The sequence below is a fragment of the Epinephelus fuscoguttatus genome, linkage group LG7 (assembly GCF_011397635.1).
Source record: "Epinephelus fuscoguttatus linkage group LG7, E.fuscoguttatus.final_Chr_v1".
Classification (NCBI taxonomy): domain Eukaryota; kingdom Metazoa; phylum Chordata; class Actinopteri; order Perciformes; family Serranidae; genus Epinephelus; species Epinephelus fuscoguttatus.
The window spans coordinates 35,110,510-35,135,470 of NC_064758.1; the positions used below are offsets into that span (position 1 = coordinate 35,110,510).

Below are 24,961 nucleotides of genomic sequence, written 5' to 3' on the forward strand. Positions count from 1 at the left end.
TTTGACTTTGAGGCCTCTTCTAAAAAGGTTTTATTGTGCGAGCTAATTTTATTAAAAGGGTCACACAGTCCACTGGGATTTTGGTGCTCTTACTTCTGGTTTAGTTGTGCTGTAAAGATAACTAAACAACCAGTGATAGTGGTTATTTCTGGGTGAATTCATTTTTTTGTTCACATTTTGCACAATACTGCCATCCACAGTAAGAAAAGGAAAAATGTACACAGGCCTGCAATTCTTAAATCAGCCTAAAATGAGGTCAACAGAGAAGCACAGCACACCACGCCTTGGGCTTGACACAGAAAGATCTTTATTAGATTATGTACACTTTGTTAAAAATAATTGTACATATGCCATCGGGGAATACGTCCTCATCGCTGAGACATGCGGCGAAGAACACAGAGTAGGCTGATTGTTTTAACTGCAGCGTGTGAAGTGAGGTGTGCAGAGCCGTCCAGTGTGAGAGATCACGTGACACGAACTTGAATCACAGTCAGTGTTTCTCAGTCCCTTTTGTTTCCGTGATGTTTGAGAAAGATCTTAGGTGCTTGCCACCCCTCCGGAGCCTTCTTCAGTCCAGCTTGTGTCCAGATCCTTTTCATGTCGTCCTCAAATCGTTTCTGCACAGGACAAACAAACAGTCCCGTAAATTCATGTTCAGCTAGTTTAGATTTTAATTACAATTACTGTACATCATGCACGCAAAAATCCTGCACAAAATAAACATTACAATTGAGTTGAGACTTTGTTGTTGGTAATATATACACCAAGATAATCTACACTAGTGTTTGTTTTCTTATCAAACTATCACACATCATACTTAGATATTAATTTGCTTTAAATGAAAGAAGAAATTTGTCAAAACAGTAAGACATAATGTGTCTCCTGAGTATAACAGGATACTAATTTATCTCCAAAAGAAAATAAACTCTCACCTGCTTCTTCCTCCCCCTGCCCTCCATCACTCTCCTCTTCAAGAACTTAGTCCGTTTTAGCAGCTTCTTGTATTTATGCCGGTTAATCTTCCGCCGTCGAATCTCCAGAACATTCTTACATTTAAGGGGTGTCGCTGAACCCTCCCCATCCTCCAAAACGGGGACAGAGATGGGAGGCAGCACCTTCTCTTCCAGCAGCCCAACGTCCTCCTGCGGCTGAGCGGACTCCAGCAGGGGAGGAAGGGAGTAGCGCAGGGAGAGCCAGCTCTCCAGAGGACTTACTGACAGTTTACGCGGCACCAGAGCCTCCTCCAGTTCAGGCTCAAGTTGTACCCATCGAGGGGGAGGTGTGTTGTCTGCTGCTGTTGAGTAGTTTCTTAGTTTTTGTTGTAGCGAGGAGCAGTAAGCTGGAAGAACCGGTTGTGCACATATATTTAAAACTTCTCCATGGGCTTGAAGTGCACCTGGGGATTAAGGGAAAATGTAAATTACGTTATCTATAACATGAACAGAAAATATAGTTTAAGTTAAGACCGGTTTGATGAATACATATTTGCTCATACTTACATGTTGCTCTACGTAATAGACGAGGGGCAACCTTTGAAATAAACATTGTTAATGATCATCAAAGTACAGTCATCAGGAACGGGTTGACTGGTCACTGGTCCTGTGGGCATGAGCATAGTACTGTGTTGGTCATACATGTTTGATAGAACTTTCAAATCAGTAATGAAACAATTAATGGATCCATAGAAAATAAATAGATACAATTTATTCATTCATTCTGGCCTCATAACTTTTACACATGTTTACCTATCAAGATGGCAGGAAAACATATTTGCATATCTCAGGCACTCAAACAATAATCCCTATCAGAACACCGGTTTATATTGGTCTATAGACCACATGTAGATCTAAGTTAGCCATAGCTCAGCAAAGTGGAACTTGAAGAGCTTCTTAAACACATTAAAATGGTCTCAATGGAATTGTAATGGAGGTGAGAAACTACAAAGCATCAGGGAGGAAAATGACTTCAGGGACACACAGTAAATGATGAAAATGGTATATATATATATATATATATATATATATTAAAAGTGTTCTTCCAAATATTTATAGACAGTATATTATCAGAGAGAGTTTAACATCGCCTACAAAATCACCAATAAAATAATGATAGGAGTTGAGAAACTACAAAGTATCAGAGAGGAAAATGACTTCAGGAACACACAATAAATAATGAAAATAGTAAAAATAAAAAAATGGAATAGTGATAAGAAGAAGAAGAAGAAGAAGAAGAAGAAGAAGAAGGATAATTGAAAATTTTCTTATATATTAATACACAGTATATAATCAGAGAGAGTTTATCATCACCTACAAATAATTATAGAATATGCGGAATATTTAATAATTTTATGGTTTACAGTTCCTGTAGTACTTGATTACTTTGCAATGGGGGCATTATTAAACCGAGCACATACCCCCAAAAAAAGTCAGTAAAGTAAAAACAAAAAGAGAAAAAAAAGAAAGTATTTTCAATGTTTATTTTTCTGTGTTTATGTGAGAAAGAAGGCCTTAATCTACAATTTAAGACATTTATTATTATTATTGTTTGACACATTTTAAAGAAAATATGAGGAAGTATTTTATGGGGACATAATTGTTGCTGCACAACTTGAATGACCCGGTTCAGACTGTGACACTTGAAAATTCCCTGTAAACGCCGTGAAACTGTCATGGGCATCTTTTTGTTTAAAATACAGCAATGAAAATGACTGTCAGTTGGAAATAACGTGTCCAATATCTGGGTTTGGGTTAAGCTGGCCAACAGACAGACGACCGACAATAACTGATGTCCTTTACCTTGTTTAAATGAATTAAATGCACTTACGATACTAAGCGAATGCAACAGAATTAATATTAACACAAACTGATAAGAATTTAACTTATCATCTAACGCTAGTTGCCAGGTGCCCCCGCTTCGGGCTGTTGCTAATGCTAGTTAGCACTGTAGCTCCGCTTTGGACGTGAAATTCAAGATTTAAACACTAAAAGGCTGACAGCGAAGACGTGTTGGCCAATAACTACCTGACAACACGAATGAAATTATGTAACTTATTTTACGAATACTGTTACGTTACCTAATATTCCTTTGACCGGGGTTTTCGTCCTCAATGTGACTCCGGGAGCCTACGTCCGGCTCGAGCAACAGAAAATGAACACGCTTCCTGTTTCTCTTAGCTGACAAGGGTTCCGCCGGAACAATTATATAGAACCTCTAAAAGAAGGAGTCTGAGAACTTTAGCTGTAACGAATAATAATAATAATAATAATAATAATAATAATAATAATAATAATGTAGAGACAAATATAAATAAATAAGCTGTGTTTGTGCCCTGATAGTCATAGCATTGTTGGATTTTTGCTTGCACGCACTATTATTTAACAATTATGAAATAAAATACAGAAAACCTTATTATAGACTGTTTTTGGGTCATTTATAATACTCTGTAGTGTGGACCTTTATGCTTACAGTAGCAACATACAGTGAGTAAATTCAATGCTTGAATGACGCCACTGGAGGGCACTAACAATCTGCGCAGCAATGGTCGTTCCAACTGAACCATTAACGCCTCAGTGATAATTAGGATAAATAACTGAGATAGAACCCTTGAATATGAACAGAAATGCGACTCAGTGTTTGAGACAGCTAAACAATAGATACAAATACAGTTAAACATGTCTATGATCATTTACATCTGAGCTGATCCAGGTTTATTTTATGCCTTTTATTTATTATCTTCAACAATTCTAATATTTTTTATTATCGCTTTAAGATGACTGCAGCGACTGAGCAACGGGCAGTTTTGTAACTACTGAGCTCGATGTAGCTGTCCGTTATCTTTATTCAGAATCAGAATCATTCATCAAAATGCTCAAATTGCTGCCATGTTTTGATGTTTATGGACCACATACCTGCAGAACAACAGGTCATCAGCATTTATCTGAACAAACATTTGAATATGAATATTTAAACCTGCAGCCCAGGGGAAATACTCTACATGAGACAGAAAATTTTGCTTGTGGCAAGTGATGTTCCTCCTAATGGGGTCACATGACTTGTATAAACACTTGATGAGTAAAGGAGGGGGAGGAGTGTCAACAGTTTTATGCGAAATAGTAAAAAAACATTCAATTTGGAAATGACAGCTCTCACATACCAAAGAGTTTTCATAAATGCTGTGTAACATCAATAACTGCAGCTGTAAATACTAAAGAAATATATCTTATTTTATACTAATAAAATTCTAAAATTATAGTTTTATCTGTGATATCACAAATGCTAACATGCCTTATGTGCTGTGTTTTGTGACTGAATTTAAAACATTTGCTGCAGACCAAGAAAAACCCAGCACGGCCCAGGGGTCTCTGCTCAGAGCAGCAAGCTACTGCTTTGTTTATGCACAAAAACTGACCTTCACTTTGTCGACTGGCCTTTTTTTTTTTTAAACTTTACTTACAATATGAATGTTTTTGCACATATTATAGCACTTATTTGCATTTTAAAAAAATCCAAACTATTCAGAACAGAGTAGAAAAGAGAGTATTTACTTTGTCGTTCGTGTTGTTTTCCCATTGTAAAATTGCATATGTCTAAACCTATTTACGAAGTGCTATAAACATATTACAATAGTCCCCTTCTTATTTTGTGAGCAGATTCATTTGGAAAGCTCTTTTCGGTCATAATTCAGTTTTATTTCCCTTTGACTCATTAAAACCAATGTGTCTTTCTTCCATGTGGCACAGTTGTGTAAGAAGGGAAGCCTCCACTTTTAGATTGCTCTAGTTTTACATACTTGTGGGCAGCCACATCAAATCATTTATTCATGGGGCTTTCTCTCTCAGCTTTCATTAAGATGGTGAGAAGTGGAACATCTACAGTTTGTAGTCATTTCACAGCAGGGATTTTCACTGTGTGGCATTCAGAATATTGTGTGTGATATGACATGTAGGGCAAAAGAGTGCGAGTACAATAGACTGTAAATGTCTTAGGGCATTTATTTACAATAAAAACAACAACAAAACATTCATTTCATTGTAAATTCTGCCAGCTGTTGACCATTTGCTTCACTGTCTATACTTACACCATCAGATTGTGATGATAAGGCAACTGAAATGATCAGCAGGATGCACTGTGAGATTTCCCTTTTACAGAACAGTCGGAATAGCTTTTAAAATATTTCTCTTCTACAAAATGCTCCTCTCAAAATAATATTTAAACATAAAAGTACAAGAAATAAAACAATAAACTGTTAACTTGGCAGTTTTCAAGATGTTGGTCAATCCCATTTCAACTCAATGGTCTCTGCATTATACACTATGTACTCCACTAGGATATCTATTTACAAAATCAGTAGTTGTATTTAGTTATTTCATCACTTTAAAAGCAAATAAATATTCACTGTTTTATTATAATTGCATTGCAAATGTACTGCACTGAAAGAGATCCGACCCTTGAAATAGACAGAGCTTTACAGATGTGAACATTTCATAATTTACTCCAAAGCAACACATACAGTATAAGCACATGGCAGGATGCTGAATGTAGTTACCATAGAGGTAAAGTAGAACAGATGTACAATATAAATGCCACTTCAACAGGAACCAAATCAATAAATAAAAACATAAAAGAGAGAAGAAACTCATAACATAATGTAGAGACTCACCAACAGACTCACCAACAGACAAGACAGACAAAGCATTGAGATCACTTGTTGATGGATATGTCCATTACATTAGCAGACCACACAGACAGCGCTGGAGTATAACAGTATTGCGATATGTTTTGAGAAACTAATGTGCTTAAAAATGATTCTGAATACATTAGTTCTGCAATTAATCTAAAATGCAATCCCATTATTGGCTGCAGAACATGTCAAAAAAGTGAGGTAAAATAAATCTGAGGGACAAAGAAGTTGCATGTTTAAAGAGACAGTACACACATTTGTTATCTTACCTGTAGTGCTATTTATCAGTGTGGTTTGTTTTAGTGTGAGTTGATGAGTTTTTTGAGATAGCGACTGTAGAGACATCTGTCTTCTCTCCAATATAATGGAACTAGATGGCACTTGGCTTGTGGTGCTCCAAGCATAAAAAAAGTACATTTGAAAAACTCAACAGCAATGTCTCCTTCCAGAGGTCATGACCTTGTTACTCAAGATAATCTACAGACCTTGTTGTGAGCAGTTTCATGCAGGAACTATTTTCTTTCACTACATCCTCTGACTGCATCACTGCACAAATTGATAAACAGCACTACAGGCAAGAGGGAAAAATATGTATTTTGTTTTTGAGGTGAACTGTCCCTTTAAGTTTTAAGGCTATTTCATGTTATCTCTTCACTGTGAGCTGTGGTGTTAAATTCTGATCTAATCTTGTGGAGATTTTGATTGTAAAGGAAGTAGTAGTACACTCCTTTAACTGTGGCTATACAGTCCTTCTATTTGGATTTTAACCCAGAAAATAATGACATTTAAAGGCCCAGACACACCAAACCGACATCAAAGAACTTGTGACTAAGACTGGCTGCTGTGTCGCCTCACATTGCCTTTGTCTCGGCCAAAAAGTTGCACTTGAACATACCGTAGGGACCACAGCCAACAACCACCTAGCAGTAACTCTCCAGTAGATGGTGGTAGTCTGTTTTTGTCATTCAATAAGGGAAACCAGAAGACCGACAAGACATATCAAGACACTACTTAGCCAGTTAGCACATTAACAACACAGCCAAATGTTGAAAGAACAAATGCTATTTGCCACGTGGCAGCAAACAATAACACAAACAATTATGTATAATTTCTGTGAAAGAACTCAGTGGCTGAAAAAATAACCTTAGCTAATATAACGAGTTTGTTTTGATCTCATACCTTCTTGAATTTAGTCATTTGTTTACTTTCCTCACTTTGGTTTTCTTCTTGTGCACTGAGCTGAACTGCCAATCAGAGTGATTTCACTCACCGACGGGCTCTGACGCTGATTCAACACACTGTGTCAGCCTAAAAAAAGCCATCAAGGGCCTACTAGTGTCAATGGTGCAGGATACACCACAAAATTTAGCGCAAGAGATGCTCATCGACAGCCTGACATTGACCAATGGTTGACAGTCGGCTTGGTGTGTCAGGACCCAAACAGCATCCAACAGAAAAATCTTATATCACATTAGACATTTTGTTTGAAAACACCCTTATCTGATGCTTAATATTTGGTACAATGTATACATTAGAGATCTTTATTGAGCCGAAACCTTTGTTCATTTGGTAAAACTATCCTGGCGATTATCTTCTCTATGTTGCAGCAAAAGTCGTCACAGTCTCTACAAAGAGCTCAGTGGCACTGTCCTTACCCTGTCAGCCAGCACATCTGGGCTTCAACATCACAAACTAAATCAAAGTTATACCTTTTACAAATAAAACTATTCAATTTGTCGATAAAAATGTGCGCCTTTGAAACAAAAGGTGTGGTAAAAAAAAACCATACAATTAGGCAACAGATGTGTGAACAGGCAAAGAAAAGAGTGGAAGGAAACAACACTGTGCAAAAGCTGGCCCCTCTCTGTGCGTCACCCTCTCCAGTGTCCTCCAGGTTTCTGGATATGCTGTACTCTGGCCCTCACTGAGCAGCAGACCGGCCAGGCTTCACTTGCTTTTCCTCCTCTTTATCATCTTCCTCATCTTCGTCCTTGTCATCATTGATCATGGCGAACACCTGCACTTGTCTCACCTCTCAGAGGGATTGTGACTTATGGGAATGCTTTGGGAGTAAAAGAGATGCTTGGTCAAAACTCTTGACACAAAATTAGAATGCACACATCACTAGTTATATCAATGACTTAAACTTGCAAAAACATCTATTTGTCTTGATTTTGTGTATTCCTCAGTAATCCTGACAAGCATTATGATTTAAACAGTGAAATAGAAAACACCTGAATGCATAGTGCATTAACAGTACTCAAGTATCATTTGGTCCATGAGAGAATACTGACAAAAGGCTAACCTGAAGATGGAGATCCAGGATACAACCAGATGGGTGGAGCTAACAGTTCTGCACACAGAGATGCACAAACAGCCATAAAACAAAGTACAAGAACCAAACATCAGCAACAACACACATAAAGCGATATTGAAAAAAATCACACAGAGCAGCAAAGTGATTTAAAGGTAGCTGATAATAGAAAAGTCTACGGTGGGGTTGACTCACCGATGAGGACTGATGATCATGTGGTCGTTCCAGTTTGATACGGACGTCTGTCCCCTTCCCTCGTTCAGGTTTACCAGGCCCTGAAGGATAAGTCAGCACTGTATTAAATCATATGTATGTCCATCGCAGATTGATTTTAAAATGAACTTGGGGTATCCATACATTTCAAGATGGAAGATGGAGGAGATTTGAGTACATTGTGTTTGAAAAAAAGAGTAGAGAGACTACATAATGTTTTTGCTTTGTGGTGAAAAAAAATGATATTCAACCTTTTTTCCATTAATAGATAAAGGCAAAATTTGTATTTGTTAGAGAATATTCTAAAAGATGGTTGGTATGTTACATGTTTTGTATTAATGGTCATTCATATTTGTCTTGTAAAACATTTGGTAGCCACTAATGCCTGGGCCACACTGCCTGCATGAGCAGTGTGTGTTGGCCACCTCGCTGAACTGCTGCAGCTGGCATGTGTGTGGTGTTCACACAGCGAGTGTGGCTGCTGCGGTGCTGCTGCAGAGCCTCCTGCTGCTTTAAGCACTGTATTTCCACAATTAAAGCCAGTACTCCGAAAGTTACGGTGCCTTGTAGGCTGCTGCATCGTCAGCAACATGATCATCCAAATATGTCACAATAAAAAGCCTTGTATTGACAGGGGATTCTGTTGAGAAATGATGTCAGAGGGCTTTTATTTTGAAACAAAAACAGGAAAGGAATATACGGAAAAGAAATATTTACATGTTTTCATGTCTGTGATAGATAAAGAGATTGAAACTGTAGTGAAAGGTAATTTCATGTCAATATGATTATCAAAAGCTGATTTTCTCGGTCTATTTCTGCTGAAAACTGCATGTTTCATGTTGAGAAAACTGGAAAGACTAGTCTCTAGATGTTCTGCAGCTTAACAGCAGTCAAGTTGCGTGTGAGCAGTGTTGCTCACACGGGCAGTGTGGCTGCTCTAATCTGTTAAAATGGGTGCCAAAATAAATACAAGAAGTTCCACGACATATATGCGCTGCTCACACGGGCAGTGTTGCTGCTCTAACCACTTAACGCCAAAAAATAATTTTTTTTTAAAAAAAATCATAATATGACAGTGCTGTTTCATACACTTGCTATCGGCTGATCTATTTTTCACATGACTGATGTAAGGGCTTAAACCGGAAGCACCACCGTGAGAAAGGCAGGATTGTCAAAAATTTTTTGGAGGTGAACGAAGCATTATGTACCAGAGAACAGTTGTGTGATATTTTTCAATTTTGGATGTTTTGCACTTCGCTGTGTGTGCATTCTCAAAGAAAGAAACTGAAGCCAGTCATATACCATGGCCTGTTCATTTCTTCATTACAATTATACATATAGAATGAGCTAAAATATTTAATTTCGTTGGTAGAACAACAGAAATACTGTTGAAATTACATTTCTGTTAAATTTTATCATTGTGTTCTTCTGTGGTAAACCAGAGAAATCTCTCTGTACGTTATTGTCATCTGCTGTCCTACTGCCCTCTTTGAAAGCCTAACTAATATCCTGTTTATTCAATGATGACCCCTCAAGGAGGACTGTAGATGTGTGAGATAAATCATATACATTTATAACGCCTTAATTATTTCTTCACAGTGAGCAGCAGGAATTCATTTAGCATCCTGCATTCATTCATGCATTAAATGATGATGAGTCATTGCATGCATGAGTTGATAAATTCTCCCCTTATTATGACTTATGTGAGTGAATGAATAAATCAACAAATATACAAATGAGAAAACAAGTAGTTTGTAAAAGAAGCCATTATTTGTTTTACAAACCCTGTGAGACTGATTAATTCTTATTCCTTCTAAGTGCTGGATACATTTTTAATATGCTAAACCTGCTTCTCCAAACATCTCATCCACCCCTCACCTGGGGAGCTGCCCCGACTAGTGGTGCTGGCGCTGCTAGCGCTGTCCTCCAGCCAGGTGCTGTAGGTGAAGGAGTCTCGCTTGTGTGGCGTTCCGGCAGATGACAGACTCTCCTGGAGAGCGTGCAGATGAGAGACATATTAGACGTAGAGATCAACAGATCATTTATATGCACTCGTCATGTTTTCTTACAGGCTGAATGTAGCACTCACCATGCCTGTGTCATAGTCCTCCGTGGCCTCTGTCTCATTCTCCTCCACCACACTGGCGAAGCTGCTGGCGTTGGAGGAGGAGCGGGAGAGGTCATGACCCTCGGGGATGGATGGGGCCCTGCCACCGAGATAAGAACTACACCCTGGGTTATCACCCTCTAGCACAGCCAAACCTGATTTTATCTTATGTATAGGACACAGTCATTCAACATGCTGCTGCAGCTGACGACTGCCCAGCGGCTACACAGACACGGGTATTTCAACACAAGGTGTGAATTCTATGATCAATAAATCCATCTGATATGGCTGTAACCTAAGATACACACCTGTTCTTGGTGGTTGTGAGCACCTCAGGGGAGCTCTGGTTGGACGAGTTGTCAGATTTGGGGTCTTGCGAGACATGACCGCTGTCAGGAGTCTTCTGGGTGTTTGGGGAGCTCTCTCTGCTGCTGCATGAGACATGTGGTACACAATATGAGGAAAAGCAAGCAGGGTGTAACACAGACAAAAGCAATTCATGTGAATGCACAGATAAAAATTAAGGGACTGTTCGTTACTTATGAGAGGGAAGAGGGTGGTGCAAAATGTCGAATCATTTTTTAAGCACTGGGAAGAGACTTGTGTTTTTTATTTTGGCTTAGGGGAGGGACATCTTCCTTTACAAATACTCTCTGAAATCCTGTTGGCGGGTTTGAAAGGCATGTTTTATTCCATTAAGTTGCCAAAATGACACCAGTTATCAAGATCAGAAACTGTAAAATCAACACATTCTCACTCTGACCTCGTCACATATCGTCATTTGGTCATGGACTTTCCACGTCCAGATATGACGTGAAAGTTACCCTGGGTGTGTTCATTGTTGTGCCAATAAACTATAACAGCTACCAGCTGTGTATTACGCATGTATCGTGAAAGGACATTTGTTTTCCTCAGTGTCTGATGCTGGAAGTCACTGCCCAAGTGCCAGAGTGACAACTTAAGAGTGAGACTGGGTTGTAAAGAAAGAAATCATCATCAGATTTTCATCATTCTGATGGTCTTGAACACATCATTTTTGATGAGCACTTCCATTAGAAAACGTAACCAAATCTGAGCTTTAAATCAGGATATTTAATCAAAATCCTTTTATTCTACGTTTACAAATTTAGCCAAAAATAAACTGTTTGCAGTGACCAGATTCTGTTAAAAGCATTAAATTCTGCATTCCTGGGAACATGCCAATAGCAAAACCCAAGGCTTTCATCCACTCCAGAATTTCCTTTTTCAACTTTTAACTTTTATCTTCAGATCATCAAATGGTAAAATTTTAAAATCTAATAACAGCCGCTGTGCCAAGTTACTAGTGTTATTCTGGCTGCTGTTTTGTGTGTTACAGTTTATTTGGAAAAAGTTATTATATGCCCATGTTGCTACTGCTACGACGTGTGTGAGTGTTTGATGTGTAAGCTGATTACATTTAGCTGGTTTTGTGTGGCAGGACGTGTGACTGCTCCCAAATTCTGCTAAAGTGCACGCATGGATTGCGTGATAATGCGATATGTGAGGAGGATTTGCATTTTGCTATTGAAATTAGCTGTTTGTTTTGATGGTGACTGTCACTCCCTCTGTGCTGTTTGCTTGTTGCACTGGCTCCAATACCTACAGTTAGTCTGCCAGAGGAAATCAGGTCAGACGAGTCAGTGATCTGTTTCAGGTCCCTTCTTAAAACAAACGTTTATCGGAGCCTTTCCTGGTTTTACTTGAGTTTTAAATTCATTTAGACTGTCTTTTATTTCTTCAGCTTTTATATACTAAAGTATTTTTATCAGTTCTTTTAAAATAAGTTGTTTTCATGTCTTGTCTGTTTTAATTATTGACATATAAAGCTATTTGTAACTCTGTTTTGAAAAGCGCTTTATAAATAAAAATTAGTTAAAAGAAAAGTATTTGTAGCTGTGGGGGACGGTCAAGATAAAAAAATACAAGCAAAAGTAACAAAGTCACACCGCAGCCACCCCCTCCTCTGAAAAGCATCGAACAGTCCCTAAAAGGTTGTAAGTTAAGAACGTTAGTGAAGCTTTAGATACATAAGAGGTAGATGATACTGAATGCTGTATGGGTACACAGAAAAATAATTACAGCAGTAATGTGCAGGCATCTTTTCTCACCTCTTCTCGTGGACTTCTTGAATATTTTCAATACCGATGGCACTGCTTCGCCTGGAGCTGAAGGGACCAGACTTCTTCCTGGTCGGGCTTTTCCCCGGGATTATCAAAGACTGCCAGGGAGAGAGGGAAGACAGTAAGAGTCAGACTACTTCTAATACCTCAAATATTATTGAGTCATATCAGTTGCTCAAGAGCATATCAATCTGTCTATTTATAACTGAGGGGAGTTTTTGAATTTCACTCTTATTGTATTCATTTGGGGGAGAAAGGCTGAACAGTAACCTAGCTCCCTTTTGAGTTGTTACTATGATGAAAAAATAGTTAAAGTATGCACTTAGCGGCTTAATGTCAAGCCCTGGTGCCAGTCTTTCAGCCAGCGCAGGGCACACTAAGGCGGGGGATGAAAGATGGATTTAAAGGCTCCAGGGCCTACCACTAAATATGCTTTCTCAGCGACTGCTTTGTTCATTCAATCTCCCTTTTAAAGCTCTTCAAATAAGAACTTGAAAAGGCCTTTTAACTCAATGTGGCTTCAAAGAGCATGACAGGAATTCTTTTTTTTTTCTTCATAATTTCTCTGCAAGGGCGTCATTAAATCATTAATATTCATCATTTTTAAACAAATAGGGAATTAAGCATACTGGGATTAAAATACAGAATAGTCATAAAGGAGTACAGAAGGCGAACATATATTGCAGTAAAGCAGATAGGACAGTGAGAAGAGAAGAAAATCTACAATATTAGTCAGAAGAGAGCCAAAGTTGGGTTCTACTATCTATGTGCTACAGTCATACGACAGAACAGTGCCTATCTTTAATTGCTTTAAAGGTCCAGTGTGTAGGATTTAGGGGAATTTATTGGCAGAAATGGAATATAATATAATAAGTATGTTTTCTTTAGTGTATAATCACCTGAAAATAAGAATCACATTCTGGTTAACTTAGTGTGAACCATTGATAATAATTAATTTACATTTATTTTAGAGCGCTTTTCATAGTAGTCAAACACTTTACATTAGAAAAACACGATCATAAAATAGAATACAGTAAAATACACACAACATCATTTACGCATTAAAAGCCATTCTAAAAAGATGAGTTTTAATGAGTTTATATCTACGTAGGGCAGGTCATCGTCCATATTTTTACAGCTGCCCAGAACGGACAAATCAAATACTGGCTCTAGTTAGGGCAATTGTATGTATTTTGCTGCCCCTCTGTGATGAGAGCATTGGGAAATAGCTGTTCTTGTTTTTTTTTACATGAAAGTGCTGTATTCAGTGTTCTTACCAGTTTAAATCACTGGGTCTGTTTGTTTTGGAGAGAAGGAGACCTATGCATATAATTCAACTCCTGGTAAAAACCTTCTAAATGCACTGATCTGAATTTACCAGAGCAAAAAGGTGAGCTTACATTAGCAGTTGCTATAGTGAACCTGTGCTAGGCCAAACAGGGTAGGAGAAACACTGATTTGCAACGTGAAACTGCTTTGCTCAATGTTTTTACTCATTTTAAACACCGCCTCTGTTTGTTTTGGAGAGGAAGACGCCTCTGCTGATAATTCGGCTCCAGGTAAAAACCTCCTGAACAATAAACACTGAAGGAATCCTGACCTGGAGAAGTTTCAGCTAGTTGCATTCATAGACTGTGAAAATAATGGACGTAGCTAACATGACGTCACCCACTGGTTTGTGGACTCTGATTTTGAAGTCTCGAGTTGAGCATTTCGGCCGTCGACAGCTTGGCTTTTGGGAGCTAGGAGTGACCATATTTGGCTGAGAGGCTGGCGCTGTGTGGAAGTGAGTGGTGGCTCTGACTGAGAGGAGACTATCAGCAGATAACCTGTCACTCAAAACAGCCCACCCTTAGTTATGCATAACTTTAAGCCTTAATAAAATGCAATAAATGAGTTTAACAAAAATCCCTGTACAGTTATCATAAGTAGGGAAATTAGCTAATGAGACCAAAGTGGTCTTTTTTTGGTACCAGGCTGTAAACATGTTTACTTCTGCTTTAAAGTTGGGCATTTTGACATGGGGGTCTATGGGGACTGACTGGTTTTTGGCGCTTCTGTGTTGGCTTCATGTTTCAGCCCTGGAGGCTGCCGCCTGGTTCTAATCTGCAATCCTCACTGCAAGATGCCTCTAAATCCCCCTGAATCTCACACACTGTTCCTTTAAATGATTTTCAGATGGTAGTCTATGTAAAATCCAAAAGATTGGAAATGAGAAATCATTCAATTAATGAGAGAACGTGGAGAAGAGTATCAATATCTGCTTCTGTTTTATGACAGATTGAGCTAATGCTCTGAATGCAAATATATCCTGTCTGTAACACATAATGCATATTATGTTAAATACAGAAATGTATAGAGAAAGGTGTTTGGCCATGATGCAGTGGAGCCATGCAGGCAAAACCAAAAAAAGGAGCAAAGAGGAGAAACAAGTAGTTAGAGAGTAGTTAGAATTAGACATGAACCTCTTCTACTGTTCCTATCCCTATGGCACTGCCTCGACGTCCATATTTACTGGGACTTTTGCCTGGGACAAGCAATGACTGAGCCACACAGGAAGAGGAGATACAGAGAGAGAGAGAGAGAGAGAGAGAGAGAGAGAGAGAGATAGATAGTGATGAGGACAGATGACAAAAGGAAGAGAGGAGGGTAAAAGGGAGGGGAAGAGAAAACATGAGATATATACAAATATATATGAGATTCCATGCAGTCAGTCGTTAGCAAAATACAAAGCATGTGCTAACTGGAGAATACAAAGAGGGACATTTTTGGCTCCATGGGTGCAATACAGACAGCTGAATGGGAGAGAGAAGTGATGAGTCAGTTTATGTGAGCCATATGCCTGCGAGAAAGAGGATGGAGAGAAGATAAAAACAGCAGAGGAGGACACACAGCATGTTGTACATTAGCTTTCACAGCGAGACAGGGTTATGGGCAAAAAGCAGCTCGACTTATATCTTCTTCAGTGTAGGATGTTGGTTAATAAGTGGTTAGTTATTTTTGAAGGCAATTTCAAATATGATCCAGAAATACAGTATTAATGTGGGTGTGTGTTTCAAAATGATTTTTACTTCTATACCCTCAGCCCCCCAAAATATACAGTATATAGTCTTTATACATCAAACAAGCAACCATATGCATAGTCACTGTTAAAGGAATACTACATTCCCCAGATGACCACTTGTGTATCAGTTACTCACCCTGTGTTATGCTGAATTTATTTAATTTAAACCTTTTCTCACATGCCTCCATGGCATGAGAGAGAATCCAAAGAAAATTCTTAATAATGGAAGTCATTGGGGTCCACGTTTAACAACAACAAAACTGCATCAAAACATCTGTTCATAAACTCTCACACAGCTTGTGCAGTATAATCCAAGTCTCATTTATCCAGTTGTATGCTCAGTACTTCCCAAACACATGCACTATCGCTAAAACCTTTGGATTTGAACTGAAAGTGAAACTTATTTTTGCTCCCTTCAAAGCCAGACTTCATTCATAAAAACAGTAATTTTACCTCGATGAACACGGGAGCTGCTGGTCGACCACTGCCTCCATCAGTTAGTTAGTTTGTGGTATTGTGTGACTTTGGTGTTTTAAAGGGTTAGTTCAGATTCAGCAAAGTCACAGACTAAGGGGCCGTACACATGCCGTGTTTTTTGCGCCTGCAATTTAATTGTTTTTAATGTAGATGCACAGCAGGCATGATCAAACGCCAGAGTGATGCCGTCGCAGCGCACATGTGTTTGCGAGCACCCATTTTTCAGGCTATGCTCTGAGATTAACTGAGTTCAACTTTTGGAATGCAGCAGCGAACACCGCATGTCATGTGACGAGGAACAACCAAGCACAGCCAACATACATCTTTCCCTTCTTCCTTAAATATCAGTCTGTGACGGATATGGAAAAGTTGATCATGTTAGTGCACACACAATCTGCCACTGTGCTGTTGAAAGCTGGCACCAAAAGGCACAAGGGCAGCGCCCAGCTCCCTACCTCGTGTTTTCCAGGCGGTTAAAGACGCGGCATGTGTACGGCCCCTAACAAAAACAAACTACTGAGTGAGGCAGCAGTAGACCTCCCGTGTTCAATGAGGTAAAATTACTGTTTTTGTAAATGGAGTCTGGCCTGGAAGAGGGCATAGAAAAGTTTCACTTTCAGTTCAGCTTCAGATTCTATTTTGGGGTCTGCACAAGGTGTGTGAGGGTTTGTAAACAGATGTTTTTGATATAGCTTTACTGTTGTTCAGCATGGACCCCTATGTCTTCAACTGATTAAAAATATTATCCATTTTTGGATTTTTTGTTCAGTGTGGAGGCATGTGAGAAAAACAAAGTTTTCTTCATGATTTTAACACAACACAGGGTGAGTGACTGAAGTACGAATACTCATTTTTGGGGTTAAGTATTCCTTTAAGTGAAGACCTTGTATCTACAATTTAAGGGCATGTTTGACTTACAACTGAAGGGCAAAAAGCTCCTCTTTGGGGCCAAAAATTGTTATGCAACACTCAACTTTTTACAGTGTTTGCAGAGCCAATCATATACTGTTAAAACTAAAAAACAAAATACAAAAAAAATGCCAGTTTGCAGATACAAGGTTTTCACCTGATGCCAGAAATAACCATTTGTTCATAATAACCATTAAAAAAATAAAAACGACAGACTTCATCTTACACACATGCACACACACTCACACATACACACACAAACAGGACTGAACCCACATTCATTATAATTCAAGTGAGCACTTGTGAGCAATGCAGATGCACAGGGATTTCAAAAATGACAACACAGATAATAAACAGCAGGTATTAGAAGCAGCTTTAACCCCGGGGAGAAATTCCCCCTGTGTTCTCAAAGCATTCAGGTCTATGAGTGTCCAGTCACTCCATCTTGTGGTGGCAGACAATGTGCAACTGTTGCAAGGTGAGAGCCAAGTTTAAGACCCAGGCATAAATGTTCCACTCAAGCTCTTCTCTGTGAGACATTAGTGCAGCAGGCAAGTGAGGGAGGAGGGGGCATGAACTCTAGTAGAACTGCTGGGGGGGGTGGGGGGCAGAGGAAGCGAGAGTCGCCTCACTCGAGACCAGGAGGAGTGGGTCTGTACTTACTATCCCTGGGATTTTGGGGCTCTCTGCAGGCTCGTGGTTAAAGCTGCTGCTGAAGCTAGTAGAGAATGTGTGCTGCTTCTTGAGAGAAAGACCCATGGCATCCATTGACTGGCTCCTGCTGCGGATCACCCGCTACAGAGAGAGACGAGGAGGAGGAGATACATTCAGATGGCGCTGACCCCTGTGACCCCCTCAGCATCGCTGTATGGCGTTACAGGCTGAGAGGAGCCTCGGGGTTGTCCCTGAACACTGACCACTACAGGCAGAGAGCGCCGGCCTGATGCTAATCCTGACAGACAAGGAAGCGACAGAGAGCACTGCTAAGCTTTAATGCCCAGAGGAGGATTCAGATGAGTCATTATGCTAGATAGGTGGTAAGAGAGGAGAAGTAGAAGCACCAAGTGGCTCGCAGATGTCTCGCCACACTGAGTTTAAATACAGCCAGGAGAGGTTTAAAGCCCAGCGCACCTCTTTGCAGACATGGAAGTCTGACATGGAGTGTGAAGGCAAAGGCATCTGATGATGAAAGAAATCTATCCATCCACTTTCATATTATGACAGAATCACATAAATAAGGGACTAGTGAGTGAACACTGGAGCATGCGGAGAGCACAGCAGCACAAAACAGCAAGGAGGCATGAGAAAGAAAAGCCGGGAAGCCAGGAGTGGTGTGTTCCAGCAGGACAGAGCAGCAGAGCTTCTCTTCAGTCAAATTGACAGAGAATGAGGGAGATTGATAAACCTTTACAGCCCCACAGCTTGCATATAGATAAGAACAACCCTGAGAGACTGCCAGAGAAAAGACACCCTTCTTTACATCCACAGAGGAAACATTTGACAGCTGGTAGAAAAGGTTAGTGTAGATACCAATTTTATACTGTTCCTGTGCAGTAACAATACTCTTTATAGTTTTATAATGACACTTAAAGGTATAGTTTGACATTTTTGGAAATGTGCTTTGTCACTCTCTGGCCAAGAGAAGACGCAAAGCACTGGTGTATGAAGCTAAAGCCAGCAGCATCAGGTTCTCTCAGCTTAGTATAAAGACTAAAAACAGAGGGTAATGGCTAACTAAGCTGCACGAAAATAACAAAATCCAGGTACTGGCACCTCTAATGCTCGCTAAATAACACATTATATCTCACTTGATTTTATCTTTACAAAAGCCAAAGTGTGAAAATTGCAATTTGTGGGTACTTATTTCTTGAGAAATATTGTAGGTCTAACTACCTGTTTCCCCCTGTTTCCAGTCTTTATGCTAAGCTAAGCTAACTGCTTCATATTTAGGAGACACAAAGACAATTTTCCATCCAACACTTGGTGAAAAAGCAAAGAAACATAGTCCTTAAATGTCAAACTACTGTAATGGAAATAAGCCTACGCTTGACTTAAAGGTACAGTTCACCCCAAAATCAAAAATACATATTTCCCTTCTTACCTGTCATGTATCAACTTATTGTTTTGGTGTGAGTTGCCGAGTGTTGAAGATATTGGCCATGAAGATATCTGCCTTCTTTTCAATATAATAAAACTAGATGCCACTCAGCTTGTGGTGCTCACAGTGCCCAAAACAGACATTAGAAAAACTCAACAGCAATGTCTCTTTCCAGAAATCATGACCTGGTGACTGAAGATAATCCACAGAACTTGTTGTGAGCAGTTTCATGTAGGAACTATTTCCTTCTACTGAACTACACCTGCCAACCGTATCACCGCGCAGAAGGAAGTGTGCATCTACTGCTAGCTCACCTAGCACCAGTGACCTAGCTAACATTACAGCTCAGAAAAGCGAAGGAGGATGCCATTATTGTTTACATCTCACACTATCACAAGCATCAGCCTCTCATCCATGAGTAGATGCACACTTCCCTCTGCATGGTGACATGGTTGATGGGTGTAGTTACTGTAGGTAGAGAAAAAATAGTTCCTACATGAAACTGCTCACAACAAGGTCTGTGGATTATTATGAGCAACCAAGTCATGATTTCTGGAAAGAGACATTGCTGTTGAGTGTCTCAAATGAAGTTTTTTGATGCTTTGGGCACTACTAGCCGAGTGGCATCTATTATATTTTGAGAGAAGGCAGATGTCTCTATGACCGATATCTCAAACACAAGCAAACAGTCTAGACTGATAAACAGCACTACTGGTAAGAGGAAAAACAGGTTTTTGGTTTTTTTTAAATGTTGGGGTGGACTGTTCCTTTAAAATTGCCCAAGTGTAACTAATAGTCTTGCTATCTTTGAATTACAAAGCAAGGTGTTTATGAAAACATGTTTTAGCTTAATTTTGTTTCTTTATTTGAAGCAGAGAGTTGCAGAGAGTGAAGCTGAAGCTCCCGCCTCTGCTGCTGCCTCTCCAGTTACCTTGAAGGACTCAAAGAAGCCTCCTCCTCCTGCACTCCCGTTTTCCAGTTTGTCGTCGTCTCCTCCGACACCCATCATGGCCTGACTGTTGACATGGAGCTCCTCATAAAGGGTCTCTAACAAGGCCGACCTTGTTCGTTCCTTACACACACAAACACAAAGAGTGAAATGAAACAAAGGGTATTTTCAAAATACTATAAATGATTTAAACGCTTTACGACAACTCACCTCTAATTTGGCAAATTTCTCAGCTTTGTAGCAGGCATACTCTGCATTAATGAGCTTAGTAAAAAGGAATTCATGGAATTCAGGACCCTGGGAAGAGACGAGCAAAGAGACAAGGCAACATGTTGGATTAGGAGGTGGAAAGTGCACGCAGTCATTCAGGTCTACAGGTTCTTTCTCTTACTTTCTTAAAGACAGCAGGGTTGGGGAGGGCCGGGCCAAAGAAAGGTACATCATCTCGTGCTGTGACTGACACCTAAAAATCATGAGTAAGATGAAGGTTAATTAAGCCTTAATCACAGGAGGCAATGTCAGCTCATATTGAGGGAGATTAGTTACCTTGTAGAGAACATTGTCAGTGCAGGGGTTGACCACTTGGACCACGATGTAGGCGTGGAGGAAGTTGGAGGCGATCATGTCCGGTACAAAGGGAGTGTTTTCTTCTTGGAATAAGATGGCCACAATGTCGTTCCCTATGTGCCTCTTTCTCTGCAACTGCAATACACCAGCCACATAGCAACTTAGAGGGTAACTTTTTTTGTGTCTTAAGTAACTTATAGGAACAACTTTTTTTGGAATTGGTCCAGAGGCTTGTATGCAGGATTTGGAGATAGCAAGGTAACTTCAGGGTTAACTCGAAAAATATTCTATTCTAATGTCACATATAGCCTGGTGAGGAAATTATATCTTGACCAATGGTGAATATTTTCAAAGGCTCTACATTTTCTGTTATAAGATTACTCATTTACATCCCGCATCACTGACATTGCAGGACAGTACTGTAAATACTTTAGTACTGTTTTATCTCATATGATATGAAGCCACCTCCTTCGTTCATGGTTGTGATGATGTCACTCGTAGTCATCACCCCTGCCTGTTTTACATGGACACGCCAGTGGCTGGATAGGAAAACCCAAAGGTGACTGAACTAGTTGATAACCAGCTTTTTAGTACCGGTTATCCAGACGGCCAGTGTGACGGGTTAGTCAAACCTGATAACAAAAAGGTATGTTGGGTAAGTTGAACTGGCTTCGTAGTACAGGCCTCAAGATTGAGGGAGAGTGCTGCAAACAGCAGTGGCAAAACTGGATGCAATGTAATCCATAAATGAGCATCATCAATTTATGTCCACTAAAAGCATTTGTCTTTTGCCACCGACAGGCTCAGATTGTTATTTTAAGTGTCTGACATTATGAAAAGAAATTATACAGAGAAAAACCTTGTTGTTTAAAAAATGTGATCTTTTTGTTTTACCAGAAACAGCCCCGAAAATCACTATCACTAAACCCACCAGACTCCATTTAAAGAAACAGTAATTTTATCATTGCAAAGCACACTTCTTTCAAAGTCAACAGAAGCAAAATAAAACACCCAAAAGCCATCTTGGTTCATCTATTTTCTGTTTCAACAATTACCAACTCTTGTTTCACTGAAATAAACCTTTAATTTGCCCAGTTAGATGTGAAAATATGCTGGTTCTATACATGCTTAAATTGCAGTAGCAAAAACACTTCGAGTGGACGTAATTGACGCTGCTCAATTGCCCTCAGGAATTACACTGCAGCCTGTTTCACAGCTGGCAGCTGCAGCAGTCTTGCTCAGTACTGGACCAGTTTCAAAAATTGTTGTTCCCATTAGTCAGTTAGACACAAAAACATGAGAAAGTGGGGTAGAGCTTGGAAAAAAGAAGTTTCCCTTTAATGACCAATAAATTTAGGGGTGAATTAATGCAAGCTGTGCAAGACAATTATTTTAGGATGAAAGAATGCTGATGCAAAACATTGGATGATATTCATTAATGTTATTTGTTATCTGCAGGTTTCGGAAAGGGAAAATTATGAGGACAAATTTACTGTAATGCTCCCTGGAATTGATTTTGGAAGACAATAAGTAAAAAACCTATTGTTGCAGTTTCTACTAATTGTTGATAAAGACCAGCCATTAAAAGAACACTTTGTTTTAATAACAATGACAACACAAAGCTAGCAAATGTGGCACATTAGCAAATGGACAGCTAATAAATTGTGTGAAACCTCCATGAAAAAAGTATTCAGTTTCCTCAGTTTGTGTTTAAGAAGAAGATAAAATGACATTTGCTTTTCTTGTTGTATAATCAGGCTCTGATTTGTGCCGTGAATAGACTGTAGAAAGCATAATAAATACAAAGAGGTGCTTCCTCTTAATTCTTCCTTTTCCCTGTCTCAAATCTGAATGCATGTAAATTTGTAAACCACCACAAGGGTTTGCTGTTTCTCCTCACGACAGCCTGAGCAAGCAGCTGTTGGATCAGAGGAGCCAATGCCTAACACCCACTACTGCTGGGGAGACTGAGCATATAGACCTTGCCTCATCTGTGTTTGTACAAACGACGACAGCAAATGGTGTGAGAGCTTGTGCTAATTAATCAGTGTTTGTGTGAATACGCGCGGCGGAGTAGGAGGACTCGGTCGTGTGAACAATGTACTTTAAATCACTGAGAGGGAGGAGTGCTGCTCACATATGCGGACACTAAAGAATAAATTTAAAGTGATTCATGTTTACTACCACTGTGTTCTTGCAAATATATGCTGCGGGTGTTTGGCACAGCAGGGAGGAACATGCAAAATATGGTACTACAATAACTAGAGGGAACCTGTCTGACTGCTCGCAGTGAATCATGAAAGGTGTGTTAGCCTGGTATTGGATTACAGTACCTGCTGGGTGTCCCCATCTGTGTAAGGCAGCTTTGTGGACACATGGAACATGACCTCTTTGTTGCGGTAGTTGCAGTAGACAGACTCAGTGCCAGTCTGCCCGTGAGTCACATCTAACCCTCCACGGAAACTGCAAGCACACAGAGCCATGTCTAACAAGATATTCACTGCAGTGCCATGACCATCATTCAAGTAGCTGGCCTGACATACTGTAAATTGCGCTTGGCATCATGCTACAACTATGTATGGCAGAGTATATATAGTGCCTTCAAACCAGAGTCAGATCCTTACCCTTTAAAGTTGTGCAGCTCAATTTTCTCTCCTAGAAATTCCAGGAATTCTACAAAGGCAGGACTCTCTTCACTGTTGCCAAACAGCTCTTCCTCTGAAGTCTGTAACCAATAAAAAATCCCTCATAAACATCAGGGCTTGGAGGACAAACGGATTTCAGCAGCAGGGCTGAGGACGATTTGTATGGTCGACTGTGTATTGTACACCAGAGTCCAGTAATAACAGCACTTGTCTCTGCATTACAAATAAGCAGAGCAGTAAGGACAATGTGTGAGGAGCAAAAGGAAAACTGATCACAAGAGGTAAGATCTGCATACTAGAGTGCCTCTGAGCTTTTTATATAAGGTGTGTTTTAGTGCAACAGATCATTAGGGCTGATAACTGAATGTAGGGGAGTGAAGTGTATCCGGTGTGTTTAACACAGTGCATTTGCATTTCAGATCGATAATATTACTTTGTATAACAGAAGGTTTAAAGACAGGCTTAAGGAAAAGCTGGTACAATAATGATCAGCTCTGTCAGACAGTTGACTATCTATTGACAACAAGTGCAGCAGTGATATGAACAAACCTGCCTCAACAACACAGAGAAACACGCCTGAGAAGAAGCTTACGTTGCTCATTGAGTATTTCTGTTTTGTTTCCTGTGTGCAATATGCCAAATTAAACATCATGCCTTTCTCCACTCAGCACCCCTTCTGAAGAGAAAGTGTTCGGAAGCATGAACAGAAGGTCCTCACTGTCTTTGTGACATGGCCCTCAGTTCTTTTACAGTTTATTTAACAGTGTTTTTAAACAGGCTGTTCTCTTTCACTATTTGTACTTGTACCTATGAAAAGTAATGCACAATTATTTGAGGCGGTGATCATGTGACCTATATGCTGCAGGCTGTCCTTCATCATATGACGAGTGCGTAGGATAAAGTCAGGTCACACAGTATGAAGAGCGACAAAGTCTGCGTAGGGAGAACAAGCCCGAAGGAACAGCGCTGAGCCAGTTTAACATAGCAGCCAAATCGGACAATTAAAATCCATCACGTGATGCCATGGAGACCAAAAAGACTTTTTCCCATAGACTTACATTGTAAATCAGTGGCAAATGTTTTTGAGCATCACAACCTCCTACAAAATGACTCATTTCACTTTCAAAATTTGATTCATTCAGTCTGATAACATTTCAAAAGTCGACACGACTCACATGATTAAATCATCTCAGGTTAGTGGGCAACTTAAGCGGGCGTTAGCTGCTTAGCTGACAAAGTCTCTGGTGTGCCTGGCTGCGTTATGGGCCCGATGATGCGGAAGGTACGGGTAATTTTACACACAGAAGTCAAACTTTTTTGGCTTGAACTGAACAACTTTCATAGGAATGAACAGGGACCTGCCTCTAACCCTGTATCAGTAATTTCTTCATACATCCATGAGGAGGACATGAGATAGGACACAAGATACCAGGGTTCAATAGTACCATGTGAAACCAAAAGTCAGTGTTGAGTTAAGGTACATATTTAAGGTCAAGTTGTCACGTCAGTTCTGACATGGCGTGATGTCAAGTGAAACCCATAAAAAAGAGGTGGTGACACGCACATCCCAAAGAAAATTTCAATTGGGTGCTGGATCAAAAAACTCAAGTGAAGATGAAAAAGAAAAAGATGATCCGCACACCAAATAGAACTCCCATTACTTAATAATTTTATTTTGTCATTCGTGACGTTTCGAGCACGCAAGCTCTTCCTCAGACTTGTAAACGTGAAGTGAAAACCCAAGCACAAATCTTCCTCAAACCCCAACATCAGGTTCACACTTGACACAGAAGCGCT

General features: G+C 39.8%; 2 protein-coding genes across 11 annotated transcripts in view; both read right to left on the bottom strand.

Moving 5' to 3' along the window:
- Positions 1-284: 284 nt before the first annotated feature.
- aurkaip1 (aurora kinase A interacting protein 1) lies at positions 285-3,149 on the bottom strand. The gene is made up of 4 exons (XM_049582296.1): positions 3,074-3,149; positions 1,500-1,599; positions 933-1,396; positions 285-617 (listed from the first exon to the last, which is right to left on the bottom strand). Exons 2-4 carry the CDS (start codon positions 1,543-1,545, stop codon positions 501-503), a joined length of 627 nt encoding a protein of 208 aa, XP_049438253.1. The 5' UTR covers positions 1,546-1,599; positions 3,074-3,149; the 3' UTR covers positions 285-500.
- Positions 3,150-4,973: 1,824 nt separating this feature from the next.
- The window catches only part of LOC125892332 (rap1 GTPase-activating protein 1-like), a 78,740-nt gene continuing 58,752 nt past the window's right edge, over positions 4,974-24,961 (bottom strand). For 7 of the 10 annotated variants that reach the window (XM_049582284.1, XM_049582282.1, XM_049582283.1 and 4 more), the window contains 15 exons: positions 23,144-23,244; positions 22,853-22,982; positions 20,499-20,654; positions 20,344-20,415; positions 20,163-20,249; positions 19,935-20,075; positions 17,569-17,700; positions 14,921-14,998; positions 12,444-12,553; positions 10,623-10,745; positions 10,297-10,432; positions 10,086-10,197; positions 8,190-8,269; positions 7,986-8,033; positions 4,974-7,742 (listed from right to left, as the gene is read on the bottom strand). In XM_049582284.1, coding sequence (XP_049438241.1) covers positions 8,025-8,033; positions 8,190-8,269; positions 10,086-10,197; positions 10,297-10,432; positions 10,623-10,745; positions 12,444-12,553; positions 14,921-14,998; positions 17,569-17,700; positions 19,935-20,075; positions 20,163-20,249; positions 20,344-20,415; positions 20,499-20,654; positions 22,853-22,982; positions 23,144-23,244 — 1,467 coding nt within the window. In that variant the 3' untranslated portion in view covers positions 4,974-7,742; positions 7,986-8,024. The remainder of the gene's footprint in view (positions 7,743-7,985; positions 8,034-8,189; positions 8,270-10,085; positions 10,198-10,296; positions 10,433-10,622; positions 10,746-12,443; positions 12,554-14,920; positions 14,999-17,568; positions 17,701-19,934; positions 20,076-20,162; positions 20,250-20,343; positions 20,416-20,498; positions 20,655-22,852; positions 22,983-23,143; positions 23,245-24,961) is intronic. The other 3 variants (XM_049582287.1, XM_049582285.1, XM_049582292.1) reach the window with 3 other exon arrangements.

Coding starts and splice junctions, on each gene's coding strand:
- aurkaip1 (XM_049582296.1), bottom strand. CDS start 1,545: ATGTTTATTTCAAAGGTTGCCCCTCGTCTATTACGTAGAGCAACAT. Junction 1,397..1,499: donor TCTATTACGTAGAGCAACAT/GTAAGTATGAGC, acceptor CTTAATCCCCAG/GTGCACTTCAAGCCCATGGA. Junction 618..932: donor GCAGGGGGAGGAAGAAGCAG/GTGAGAGTTTAT, acceptor TGTCCTGTGCAG/AAACGATTTGAGGACGACAT.